At 38.7% G+C, this 13952-nt stretch overlaps 1 protein-coding gene and 1 long non-coding RNA gene across 8 annotated transcripts in view; one reads left to right on the top strand and one right to left on the bottom strand.

Annotated features, from left to right (window-relative positions):
• Window positions 1-13952, top strand: part of LTBP1 (latent transforming growth factor beta binding protein 1) — a 367875-nt gene that overhangs the window by 342742 nt on the left and 11181 nt on the right. For all 7 annotated transcript variants that reach the window (XM_057497285.1, XM_036931602.2, XM_036931601.2 and 4 more), the window contains one exon: window positions 107-277. In XM_057497285.1, the coding sequence (XP_057353268.1) occupies window positions 107-277 (171 nt within the window). The remainder of the gene's footprint in view (window positions 1-106; window positions 278-13952) is intronic.
• Window positions 9132-13736, bottom strand: LOC130682612 (uncharacterized). Its single transcript, XR_008995885.1, has 2 exons — window positions 13613-13736; window positions 9132-9360 (listed from the first exon to the last, which is right to left on the bottom strand). It is a non-coding gene; the product is annotated as an uncharacterized LOC130682612 (long non-coding RNA).

Here is a 13952-nt window from a genome sequence, read left to right as displayed (position 1 = left end):
TTTTAGAAATAGAGATGGAAACTTTTAGATCCACTGGCTTCCTCTGCTGTGTTTATGAACTAGGAATAGCAGTGCAATTGTCATGGAATCACATCTTCCCTTTCAGAGCAAATCGAGGAAACCGATGTCTACCAAGATCTGTGCTGGGAGCATCTGAGTGATGAGTACGTGTGCAGCCGGCCCCTTGTTGGCAAGCAGACGACCTACACTGAGTGCTGCTGTTTGTACGGAGAGGCCTGGGGTATGCAGTGTGCCCTCTGCCCCATGAAGGATTCAGGTGAGCCCCTTTCCAGTTCCTTCTGCAGGAAGCCTCTGGGAACAGGTTCATCTCATCTCCTCCGGAGCCTGACTATTCTCTTTTACTTACACATCTTCACTTTCACTCCTGATATCTTATTTTCATCAGAGGGTGGGTGTGGATAGGGATGGAAGAGCAGAATTGCATGAACATCTGGCCCCTGGTCGACCTCTCCTGGAGACCCTGCCCTCAGTTTTTGAAACCCTCCTTGTTCCCCAAAGAAACACAGCATAATTTAGTAATTAGTGATTACTCCTAGTTCTTTAGAATGGATACTTCCTGATTCTTTATTTCTCCTTCTCATTTCTAACAATTTCTACTTAAAGCAAAAAGGATGAGAAACTATAGAAAATCTTTGTAGGTCAAAGTCCAAATTTTTATGTCAGCCTTTTTGTGAGATTAGAAAGCAAGTGAAAACATACTTGAACAAACCTCCTTTCCTTTCAAGTTTTTGATCTGGAGTTAAACCTGTGGTGGAATGGAGAAAATGCAACAGGCTAAGCTCTTGGTTTCATCCCTGTCCTTGTGTTGGCGAGGAGCCAGAAGGTGCTGGCTGTAACCTTCCATGCTGGGCTTTTCGGCGACTGTTGGGTTGGGTGCTGATTGCTTATTTCTCTTACCACTAAAGGGAAGCACTTGACAGTGTTTGGGTGTCATTTTGTCTTTGACTGTAGAATTGATTTGTTGAAAGCTAATATGTGGGTGAAAGTGAAGGAGTTTATAACGAAGAGTCCCAGAATGGTTAAGAGGGAAGGAGTTGCTTGAAAAGAGGAAATACGTTCATGTTTAATTTAGTTAGAATGTAGCTTTCAAGCTCTTTAATAATTACCTTTTTAGCTTGCAAATAAATTAAAACCAATGGAGCCTAGAAAAGAAATGTCATAAAAGGAAATGCGATAGCAAAGGATAAAGAACAAATACATAAAGAAATAGGTAACAGTGACAGTAGCCCAGCAATGGAAGGAGGCAAGTTCTGGGCCAGGTAGGCTGGATCTGGAATCCAGAACTGCCCACAGCGGGTGCCTGACTTAACCTTACCCAGTGCAGCTTGCTGTAAAACAGAGGTGTCCAGGTCTACCTCACTGGGGTGTCGTGAGGACGGGGTGGGTGTAGGTAGAGCCGAAACACAGCTGGTATAATTATTAACATGACTGTTGCCTCTGTCCCTGGAGGCAGAGCCACAGGGAAAGTGAGTCCAGTGGGACCTGAGTCAGCCTCTTGCAATGCTGTCATCCCTCATCTCTGTTTTACTTAGGCAGTGTTTTTTATTGTGAAATTTTTTTCAAAAATAGTACTTACTCCCTCTAAAGAATTAATCAAAGATGTTCTATCCCCTTCCACCTAACCCATCACAATTAAACTATGCTCCCTAAAGATTCTCATTCTTAACAGTTGGTTTTTAATTATCCAAGGCTTTTTCCCAGATATTAATTACTGTTATATATTTAGATTATTGTTATATATCTAAGAGAATATTTAAAATGGAAATTCATATCATCAGTGTAAGCCACCCTTTTACAATTTTATTCATCAGCATCTCTGAAATTGAGGGTATCTTTTAACTGATAGCCACTAACAGTGGCCACGGTCTTTTTCACATTTTAATGCCTGTCATATCAAGATGCATATTACAATCTGTGCTATCTTAGAGTTGATGAAAGGTGATTACTTGGTTTTATGGATGTTCCTTGTCTTATTTAGTCACCCCCCCAGCACCGGACATTTGGGTTCTCTGTCCCTGACCCTGCCCAACCGTGCCTCCATCTTGATTTTCTAATTCAAAAAATGTAGCAGTGAACCTTTGTGTATGTATCTTATAAATACCTGTGGGAGTGCCTCAGGAAGAAAATTCTTACAAATGAAACACTGGGTCAGGAAGTCTGTGTACTTTAAATTTACTACCTTCCAAAAATACTGTGCAAACTTAGATTCACATTGTCAGTGTTTGAAATACCTCTTTCTTCATAACCTTTACCACTGGGTATTCTCAGATTTTAAAGTTGTTTTTATCAGATAGGTAAGAAGGGTATCTCTTATGTACCTTCCTTATTTCTAGGGAATTTGAGCATCTTTTCCATGTTGGTAGGTGATTTGTATTTCACTGTCAGTTAATTATTTATGAAATCCTTTCCATACTTTTTTTGTTGACCTTTGAGTCTTCTTTTTCTTACTGATTTGTATATTCTGTTTACAACCCTGACATTTGAGTTCTGGTATGTTTGTTGTTACAGAAACTCTCTTATGAAAGGTCCTGCATGTATTGGCATTTTAATTCTGCCCCTGTCCTGATCCTGTGATATTAAGTATTTATTGCATGTAAATCTGATGAGCCAGTGCCTATGAAAATCAAACATAATTGATTATTCAAGTATTTTTCAGTTAGAAAGAAATTTTAGAGTATCGCATTAATTTTTCTTAACCAAGATATAACAAAGCAAACTTTAAAATGTAAATTTGAACAAATCCATGTGCATGACGATATACTGTATAAAATTTTAGGAGAGTGTGGGGTAGCAGGAAGAAAGGATATCATCTGCCAAATCAAAAGGAAAAAACTTTAGCATCATTGCTATACTCTTTTGAGTTTATATATGCATGACAGTACTTAAAACAATTTCTCCAAAAAGAATCTTTAGTATATAGTCAGCCAACCCATCAAAATCAGTGGTTTTCAATATTTTCTTTTTTAGACAATGGTAATCTTTTGTCAACTGAACTATTGTTTTAACCTCCAATATGTAAATGCATTAACATCAAAGATGCTGGGGGGCTGGTCAGGAGAACAACTGCTTTGGCCTTTGAGCCTTTGGTGAAGGATCCTGGGGTGCCAGGGAACACATACTGGAAACCACTGTTCTAAAGGCTTCAGTTGGAGTATAGGAATGAGCTAGGCAGCCCAGGAGGGGTTTTTCTTGTATACCCCTGAAATTATGGGTCTAAAACTAGACTTAGGGATTATCTATTCTGAATCTAGAGAGAAATCCACAGCAATGAACACTGCAGTTTTTCCAGAGCTCCTGTGACTGGCTGGCATCCTCTGATTAGCCCCCAGTGTTCTAGTCATACCTGCACCATACCATCTCCATTGAGCACATTTCTGCTGGGGCGTAGTAACTAAGAGGAGCCAGAGCTTAGGGGTTAGCACTGGGGCTCGGGATGAAGTTGCCTGGGTTTGAATCTTAGTTTGGCAATTTCTTATCTACACAACTTGGTTACTTTGTCTCTTTGTCTCTCTGTCTCCTCTTGTGAATATACTACTACCTGCCTCCCAGGGTTGTTGTAAGAATCAAATAAATTAATATGTGAACACTTAGAATAGTGCCTGACTCATGATAAGCATTCAGAAGGTATTAACTATTGCTACGACAGATCAAATGCATTTTCAAATGTAGCAGAAATCCAAGACTTTTTTTATTAAATATGCAATTACCTAATAGCATCTGAACATGAGTAAGCATAGATAAATGCAGAAATAATTGTTCTGATGTAACACTTTGTCTTCTAGACCACTGCTTTATAAACAGTAATAGGCAGGTCAAGTACCTGGAGATCTTACCAAAAAAACAGATTCTGGTTCCTCAGTGGAGGGAAGTGCGCAGGATTCTGTGTACCTACCAGGTCCCAAAGTAACGTGGCTGCTGCTGGTGCTCAGATACTAGCCAGGTTCTAGAGACTTCTAACAGCATCCAACTTTATTTTGTTAAGACCGAATTGAATGGAGTTGCTCATTTTTCAAAGAGGAAACAAAGAATGTGTGAATTTTAAAACTGGTTTGCTCATAATTTCTGTCATTGAACCTTTTAAATATGCTGTTCATAAATATCTTGATAGTTGAGAAGGACCACATGTTCTGTCTCCATATAAACCCTGGATTACTCCCAGCCCACCAGGCACTGAACCTTCCATTTCCCCAGGCGAGCAGCGCTGCTTTGGGGAACAATCAGTTACTGATGGAAACAGTGCTGGAGGAATTTGAGGAATAAATCGCAGCCCTTGTCATCGGCTTTGAGCATTAAAGTACAGTGTAAAGTAAAGCCTTGGCTCTGGAGCAAGCTTTCACACTTCAGGTCCAATAGGTCATGGGCACTAATGCTTACTAAGGCAGCAACTGCTTCTGAGAATACTGGTCGTCAGAGCAGGTAGGAGAGACTCCTTCAGTCCTGTTCTCTGAAGTTCCATGGCATCCTGCAGATTGGTACCACCTGCGGGGGAAATGTGTGGACGGCAATGGATTATGTTGGCGTCGCTTTACATGAGGGGAATTGCATGTATAATTAAGTACATTTCTGGGGCTGCTTAGGACTCCATTTCAATCCTCAGGTGAAGTTTTGGAGGCCAGACACCAGGCCTTAGGAGCAGAAGGTTCTGGGTCAGTGAGGGCAGCATGGCAGATGCGACAGTGCAGTTTGTCAAAGTGATCCTGTACTGACAGCCTCCCTCTGGAGGCCTGGGTCCCCCTATTCCCGCTCCTGCCTCCTCCCTATGTCAATATTCTGTAGTCCTGCCTATTAGAATATTTTGGCAGAGAGGGGCAGCCCAACTGCTTTGGGAGAATCCACAAACTTGAGCTCTTTACCACGAAATCATGCCAACCTCTAAAGGAAAAGTGGTTTGGAAAACAAAGGAAAAACAGACCATTGTATCTATATCATAAATAAGAAGGTGGGCATTGTTTGATCTTTCTAGGGATTTTCAGTAACATGCTAGAAAGAAATCAGAGGGATACCAGAACTTTGAAATCTTTGGTGGATATGGCATTTATTGGAAGAGGAGTTTCTTGTAGCTCGGTTTTTTTCTGGGTCTCCACTGTAGTAAAGAACAGTGATAGCTAACATGTATAGAACAAACACAGTGCCAGGCACTGTTCAAAATGCTTTCCATCTATTAAGATACTCAGTTCTTCAAGCTGTCCTGTGAGATAGGTGTAAAAAAATCTCCTTTTCTGGGAGAGGAACTGAGGCACAGAAGATTAAGTTACCTCCCTTGATCACACATCACAGTAAGAGACAAATTCATGTCCCTGCCTTTAACCACATCAGTGTTACTCTGGACCCTTTCTCCCAAGGTCTCAAAGCACATTTCAGATAAATAGTACCCCTTAGAATATAAAAGCAGTCAAGTGAAAAAGTAAAGCTGAGATATTAATTTTTTCCTCATGCATGGTGTGATTAGAGAAGGAAAAAACTACAACTTTGAGAGCTAGGCAGTAAGCTTAGCACAGTAAGAGGTGGTGTCATTAACTGTATCGCAGTCTAGCAGCTGGTGGGCATTAGATATGTTTGATGTATTAATGGATTAAAGCAAGTCAGTATAATTTTCTAGAAAATGTACCTATGGATTACAAAATATAATAGGGTGCCATTATCTCATAGAAATAAAAACTTACCTACAAATGAGAAGAAAAATTAGACATATTTCAACACTGGAATCTCAAGTATCTACAGATCACAGTGCCTGTGGTTATTTTGTTAAAATAACTAGACTTCTGTTAAGTAACTTTTTTAATTAATTAGACTATTGTAAGCAAATTGAACGTAAAGACTTCAAAGTCTTCATCTAGAACTAAGTTTTCTTGGTGGGACACTTACTGTGTTGGGAGAGTGCCACCTACTGGTGATATAGTGTACTGCTTCAGGTGTTTGAGCCTTTCAAGTATTCAATGAAAGAAAGCCAGGTGTAGAAAGGTGAGAGTAGTTTAAAAAAATCTCTAAGCAAACTGAAGGGCCACAAAAGAAACTGGCAAGTGTTTAAAAAAAGGTTTTGTAAAACACTAATATTTATCAAAATGCAGAGGCATGTTTCCTCTTTGTTTTGCTGAGAAAACAGTTTGAAGATACAGATACATAGATACACTTGATTTAAAAAATTCTAGTTCTGGGAATACAGATTATTCTTGAACTTGACTGTCCGAAATAAAAATATGATCATTAAAGCATAAGAAGAATTTGAAATGAATTCTGTCAGTAGGGAATCAGTTGATAATTTTTGGTGGATTCTTACAGTGGAAAATACTACACAGCCATTTTTTTTAATGAAGCACATCTATAGATCATAATGTAAAATTTTATCTAATTCTTATTTTTAAACCAGGCAAAGGACATGTTTAGTAAACTGTTATAGGCAAGGAGTAAACCATATATGAAATGCAATATTAAATTATTTATAGCTTACCTGTTTTAAGTTTTAGATTATTTACCTATTCCTTCCTTCATTTCAGTTTTTACTCAACACCTCTGGACTAGGCAATAAATTTTGGAACAGAGGTACAGTTTGTATTTCCATGAAATGTAAAATTCTGTAAAACTAACAATATATAATTATGTTGTATTGCTAAATTAGAACTGTTTATTCCTAAATATTGTGTCCTTTAAGTGTGCATATGATAGATATCCTTATTTAACAAATTCACCATTGGCTATGACACAAATTTTTCAAAAACTTCCTATTAGCTAACTATCTGTCCCCAATTTTTTCATATGGTTTTGCAAAAGTGAAAGAAACCAGAATCTGTTTGTGAACAGTTGAGCTAGTGATTTGTCCATGCAAGGCTCTTACACGTTCCCAAAGATCTCAGTATAAGAAGTTTTATAATACCCTTTGAGGTATAAGGGAGATAGAGATTTGACTCATGCACTAAACTTGAAAAAACATTGTAACTGGGCAATGGTTGCAAAAGGCCTTTCAGCAGTCATGGTTTAAAAAAAGCTTTTCCAAAAAATATGTTTCCAAAGAATGTTACTAATAACTTTGGAACATCCTACATGTGAGGCACAGTGAGTGATCACTGCCTTGGGCTCAGGCAGCCCAGGGACCTTGTTCTGCTCTTGGCACTGCTTCTATCACTTCCACTTGGTGAGTTACTTCAGTTTCCTTTATCCAATGTGGAGAACTCTTGAGGTTATGGTAATTAGTACTCGCTGAGCATGAAAGCATTGTTCATTTTGATCATAGATCCTGAGTATCCTGATTAAAGAAAGCATAGTTGTTAATAAATTATAGCATAGCATTAAAATAAAACTGGAAAAATATAAAAGGCCTCCTAAATTGAGTGTCTACCAAGCCTGCCCACAGCATACATACGCTGTACGTGCTCAGTGGTAAGTGGTCCGGTTCTTTGGGACTGAATTCTTGGTATCTGTGGAACTAGGTTGAATTGGATGCCATATGGGTTGGCAAGTTAAGCAATTAATAGTGTTTCTTATTGAAAAGATTGTTTTACTTGGAAAGCTTCAACATTTCCCCCCCAACAAAGGGGTGAAAATTCTTTTCTTACTATAAAAAGATGATCACGAAATAAAATTTAGTAGTGAATTATGAATACATGGCTTTGTGATTTCATGTGGTCGTTACATGAGTTTCCTCATTTGTCAAAGGGCAGTACCACCGCCACCTGCCCCAAAAGGTCACTGGAGGGTTAAATGTGGTCATGTATGTGAGTCACTTGACATATAGTGACTGCTTTGTACATGGTAGTAATGACTATAAATCAAGTCCTATTCCAGGAAATGAGTTGAGCTAAGATTATTTCCCACTGCTACCATATCATAAAGTGCTAGAAGTCTCTTTGAAAGGAGGCAAGAATCAAAGACAATGAGGAATGGGCGTGTTTGGAGACAACCTCAGCGCCAAGTACCTCTCTGGACAAGCCGCTGCCTCCGTGCCTTCTCAGGCTTTTAAGCTCCCAGTGTAAGTTGTAATGTCTGAGGGAGGTTTTAAAAAGGACCATTTAGTGTTGGGTTTTAAATGAACATTCAGTATATTCATTTTATAAATGTTAAAACCTAGATTTTCCCCAAGAATTTAAGTTCAACTTACATCTTTTGTCATTCTATTTATAAGGCCAATGTTTTTATATAAAATTTTATTTTTGTTTTGTAATTAATATTTACATATCTTAAAGAACAGATTAAACTTTCCTTGAGTTATTCTATTTTGAAACTGTTGATTAAATCTGTAACACTTTGGTCTCACTTTATAAATTTTATGTATTTGGTTTTTTCCCCAAGCACTTCCTATTACCTAAAAGAGCAGTCCACAATCCTAATAAACATTTTCTACTTAAGTATTTAAGTAGCTCTTACAAATGTAATAAAAAGCAAGGATAAAATGCAACAAATTGAATTCCAATAAATTTAAATACTGTTTACCAACCTAATCAAGTTCTCTTAATTCTCATTCAGCATAAAATCCTAAATCTAAAGTTGGTTATATTTTAAACTGAAGTCACAAGAGGTGTAAGATTCTGCATTTTATGGTTCTCTTAAACATTATAGACATATGAAATAACAAAAACCTTCTCCCTCTAAAACATTAATAGAAAAGTATTAATATTCTAACTTAATGTATGTCATTATCTCTGTAGCAGAATTAACCATCTTCATCCAGTTGAGGTTACTGGGGTGGAAAAATTCATGAGTGAAATTAAGTCAGTTATCAGTTAGAGGATGAAGAACAGGATGTGGGACATGTATACTCGCAGTGTGAGTCTGAGCAGCTATGTGTGAGATGCAGAGCACACTATAATTTCCATGTTTCATGTTGACAGGGGACTCCAAGTGTTTCTCATGTATATTATTTTTATAATCAATATCTTCCATTGCAGTGACTCTCAATGGCATAATAGGGCAAATAAAATCAGTTTAAGAATTTAAAAGCTCTTATACAACTGCATGACTCCCCTCAACAACCAAAATATCCTCTCCTAAAGATATGTGCTCACCCCGTGGAGATTCCCTACCACACTGATGGCTCCAGCGGATGGCAAACTTCCCCTGTCCCTGCAGGCTAGGCTGGGTGTGTATTAGTGAGGGTTCATCCAAAAAAACAGAACCAACAGGAGAGATTGTCTAATTTATTTATGCATTATAAGAAATTGGCTAACATGATTCTAGAAGTTGGTTCATTCAAACTCTGCAGGACAGACTGATGGGGTGAGCCGAGGTTTTGGTTCAAAAGCCGCCAGGCAGGAAGAGCCAGTGCTGTAAGTGAGTCTGAAGTTAGCCGGCAGTTGAATTTTCTTACATAGAGGAGGGTCGGTCTTGCTCTTCTGTTTGGGTTTCAGCCTGTGGAATGAGGCCCACCCACATTATGGAGGGTAATTTACTTTACCTAAATACACCGGTTTAAATGTTAATCTCATCTAGAAACACCCTCACAGAAACATCCAAAATAATGTTTGACCAACTACACATGGGCCCCTCATGCCTAGCCAAGTCGATGCATGACATTGACCATCACAACTGGGATTGAGAAATGTTGAGAACCAGTTAAAATATTTACATTTTGTGGACTTTCTCCAGCACCCCCCACCATCCTATACAAACATACACACTTAAGGAAATGCCTTAATATTCAATTCAAAGCTAAATATTGTTCCCTGTCCTTCTCCAGATAAATGCTGGGGAAGGACAGAGAGGAGGTAGGATTTTTAACAATCAGGGTCTCCAGCTGGACGGGGCTGTTATGACAGATCAGGGCCTCTTAGCAAGGAAGGAGCTGTGGGATTCAGAAAGGGGATAAGTAAACATGAATGAATGACAGAGAAGCCAGAGACAAAAAGGTTCAGTGCACAGAGGATGAATACTAGAAATAAAGCTGAAGTGAGGTTTTTGTCTAAGGCAGGTGCCTTACAGGAAGAGAAAGCAATGGGCAAGTAAATCACATTCAGGTTATGATCATACTGTAGCTGTTGATTAAAAACATTTTAAAAGAAAAGGAAGCATGGTTTGCCTCAGAGTAAGACAAGTTAAAAAGAAGGAAAAAAAACCTGGTAGAGGGAAAATGTAGTCCATTTACTGCTAAACTGCAAGAGACGCAGGGAGGAGCGGCCTGGAATGAACTGCGGTTCCTCACCCAGGTCCCTGGAGTGGGTGTGAGCCTGCAAGCACTGGGGCTGTGAGCTGGGGAGGACCATTGGATCTTGCTAGACTGCAAACCAGAGCATTAGTTCTCTAGTTTAAGAACTGGCTGAAGCTAATATGCAGGGGCCTCAACAACACTTAGAGAGCAGTTCAACTTCAGGTGGGAGCCGGGGGCAGACGCGATGACAAGGTGACCAGTGGTGTCTGGCGAGCACTGCTGAGACTTGAGTTTGTGTGTGACTGGGACTCTGGGGTGTCAGTTTTATTCAGTGCTTGTTTTCCTGAAAGCTGTACTGCCTTGCAGTGCTAAGAAAGGATTTGGCCACACTCTATTATATAAAATATTCTGAATAGAGCATGAACTTCATTATGACTATCATCACACTGGTGTCCCATTAGAATCTTTCTAATTTAGGGCCAAAGTAGAGAATTTAGACATGCATGTAAAATGAACAATCTGATCACAAAATAAAAACACTTTTAGTTTTAACTAACAAGTGATCTAATTTATCTCAAAAATATAAAATTTTAGCCGTTGAAACATTCTCCCTTGGAATCAGAGATTATGCATAGGTATTCTGTATTCTAGAAATGCCTATCTTTTGCTAGGTGATTTGTTCTTTAGTGGGAATTTTACTTTCCCATATTTTAAGTAAACTTTGCTGCTGTTCTGATTTTTTCTCTCTTCAGTGATAAAAATAGTTGAAATGTACTCTGAGAAGAATGGACTATGATAAGTGGGGCAAGGGGAAAATCACTGTACCTAAACTGTTTAAAGCCTGTTCTGTGGCTAACATTTTGAGTTCAAATAATGTTATCCTTATTTTGACCTTTAACCTCATAATACAACTATGGCTAGAACAAAGTTGTTGGCTGCCCATGCCTTTTACATGAGAGCCTCATGGCCCAAGTGGGCAAGACCAGCAGAGGAGGGATGACGGAAAGTTGATTTACTCTCCCTTCATGCAGCAGACAGATCATGCCCCTTACGATTGGGAGAAAAACATCTAGAAAGTACTTAGAAAGCTACCAGGTTCTTGTCTTTGTGTTGACACAAGTCCTGCCAGGAATAGAGACTAGGGAGGTAATCATTTTGCTTAGTAGTCAGTAACCAGTTATCTTAAGAAAGAATCAGATTTCAAAAGATGAGCTCACATGGAGGCCTCTTTATGCTCATACTTCTGAGCTTCAAGTCCAGGGGCAAACAGAGCTGCTGTGAACAGTTGTGCTAGCTGTGCACTGCTCAGACCTAGAAGATTCCATTCACTTGGTAATGTATGAGATCCTGAAAAGAATAGCCAAAGAAATCACTGCCAGAAGGTAGAGCTGCTAGGACTGTATCTGCTTCTGAATAGATGCAGAGGGGGAAGGTAAGAGGAGAGTCAGAGCAGAAGATAAATAGCTGTATATATATGTGAAGATCATAAAACAGAGTTAGGGATCTTAAAATAGTTCAGGTGTGCTTTGCAGTATTCTTTCCTATAACTGAGTGGAATACATATTTATGAATAATAATGACTATGTTTAATGTAACTTCAGTATTACATTAATTACGTAGAATTGCTCTTTAAATAATGATAATGGATGCAGTGGTATGTCTATCTCAGCCTTGAGATCTGTACTTCTGAACACTGAGTTTTGAACAAATACTAATATAGCTTTCTCTGCTTCAAAATTTGAAAAAATTTGCAAGGTTAAAATAATATACTAAAAAGCACAATTATCTTTACCCTTGTATTTTAAGAATTTGTTGTTTTTAGTAAAAGAAAAGACTATTTTAAGACTTTATCCTGACTTGATCTTTCGAATATGATTAAATTTCTCTGGATCTCAGTTTCCTTAGAAGAAAAATGGGTTTGCGTTAGACCATCCTCACAGGTTAGACCATCCGTACCTACGGTGTGTTCAGTTTCATGACCGTCACTCTGGAAACTTCTGGGGAAGCAGCACCTGAAGGCAATAGCATCATCTAGTGGTGAATACCTCATACTCCAGCCACAGGTCTCAAAGACAAATTGTCTTCCCCAAATCTTGCAACCTTATCGTAAAAATTTCCTATTTAGAATCATAGAAGATCTCAACTAGAAAGACCTGAGAGATTAGCTCGTCTACTTGGCTCATTTTACAAATTAAAAATAGAATGATTAGATGAACTCCAGACTTAGATTTAAAAAAGAAATTTCCCTTCTATTTTTTTGGTTCTCCTTTTTCTCATTGATGTGAAATTCACTTAATGTAAAATTAACCATTTTCAAATGAATAGTGCCGTGGCATTTAGTCCATCTGCCATGCTCTGCTAATTCCTCTTTATTCTTAAGCACACACTTAGCTCCTGTTTTAAAGTAATTCTTACTTGGCTAATGCAAAAATAAGAGAGAACGCAAAATGCGGTCCTTATATATAATCCTTACTGGTTTTCTCCTAATTGTTGACTTTGCAGATTGTCACTTTGGAGTGATATTTAAGGAGCAGGAAAGAGGGAAATGAAATAGTTGATCTGTCATTGCACTTAGAAAATAGAAAATAGATCAGTTTAGAAAATTAACATGTTGAACTTTCCTCCTATTTGCTTCTCTGTTTATTGTGTTCAGTTTTGTCTCTTACCAAACATTAGAGGTTACATCATTCCGAATTTCCTCTGAGATTGTCTGAATGTAAGACTTAATGATATATTTCCAAAGTCCTGGATATTTAGAAATGTGGGAAGCCTTTCATACAATCCTTAATAAGAAATTCATAAATTATCAGTCATTATTTTAAGGCTTTCATGTGTGGCATGATTTAATACTATTACAAGTGTATAAATGTTGAATCCAGGTTTTAGAAAGCAAAACAGCCTCCATTTCTTGGCATTCCTAACCAACAAATCTCTCTGTTCAGTTAGAGTCTGGCTAAATAAACAGCAATATGATGGGAAATTCTGGGAGTAACTGAACTGGGTAGGGCAGAATGAGGTGAAGGCTAGGGAAGGGGGGCCCTATTGGTCTATGGCCCATGGGTTTCCTTAGAGCATTAACATTTACAAGAGTCTCGCAGAATGTAAACCCTGCCAAGACTTTAGATTTCATTACTTCCCTGTCCTCGACAAGTACGATTTAATTGAACATTAAGCAATTTGATCTCTTTCACCTAATAAATCGAGCAAATTCAATCAACATAAATCCTGCTAATGATAGAGCGGACCCTGGTGGGGCTGAGCTCATCAGCATTCATGGTTACTACTCTCCCTGGAATTGTGGTCACAAATGCTTGTTGCCAAACTAAGTGCTTACCTGGTGCTTAATGTCTGGGGAGTGTATTTAATAATTTTCTTCTCAAGGTTTCAGAAGGGTAGCTGTGGAACAGAAATAACATCAATTTATAGATATAAATTTATGTTCAAACCCTTCACCTAAAGTAGAAGAAGTTGCACAATAAACTTTAATTTTCTTATCAGAAATGAAAGTTCACTTACAGTTATTTCATAAGGTTGTTCTGAGATATAAATGGAAAAGGGTGGGCAGAAGCACACAGCACCTGGCACCGAGGAGCTTCTTAGCACACATTCGCTCACTTGCCTTTTCGGGAGTGTGATTTGGTCTCCCTGATGTCACCCGATCCATTATATATGCCTGTGAGTCTGAGTTAACCGCTCCTCCTGCTCTTTACCTGGGCTCCTCCTTGTAAATGCTCACCTCCGAGAGGAAGCCTTCCCCAGCTCTTCCTGGCCGGCCCCAGTCACTGCCTCCTCTGTGGCCCTGATAAGCTCTTGCTCATGTCACAGTGTACATAGCCTCCTCCGAGTGTCATCACAA

Source organism: Manis pentadactyla, chromosome 2 (genome assembly GCF_030020395.1).
Source record: "Manis pentadactyla isolate mManPen7 chromosome 2, mManPen7.hap1, whole genome shotgun sequence".
Taxonomy (NCBI): domain Eukaryota; kingdom Metazoa; phylum Chordata; class Mammalia; order Pholidota; family Manidae; genus Manis; species Manis pentadactyla.
The sequence above is the reverse complement of the archived record's forward strand: the minus strand, read 5'-3'. Positions and strand labels throughout refer to the sequence as shown.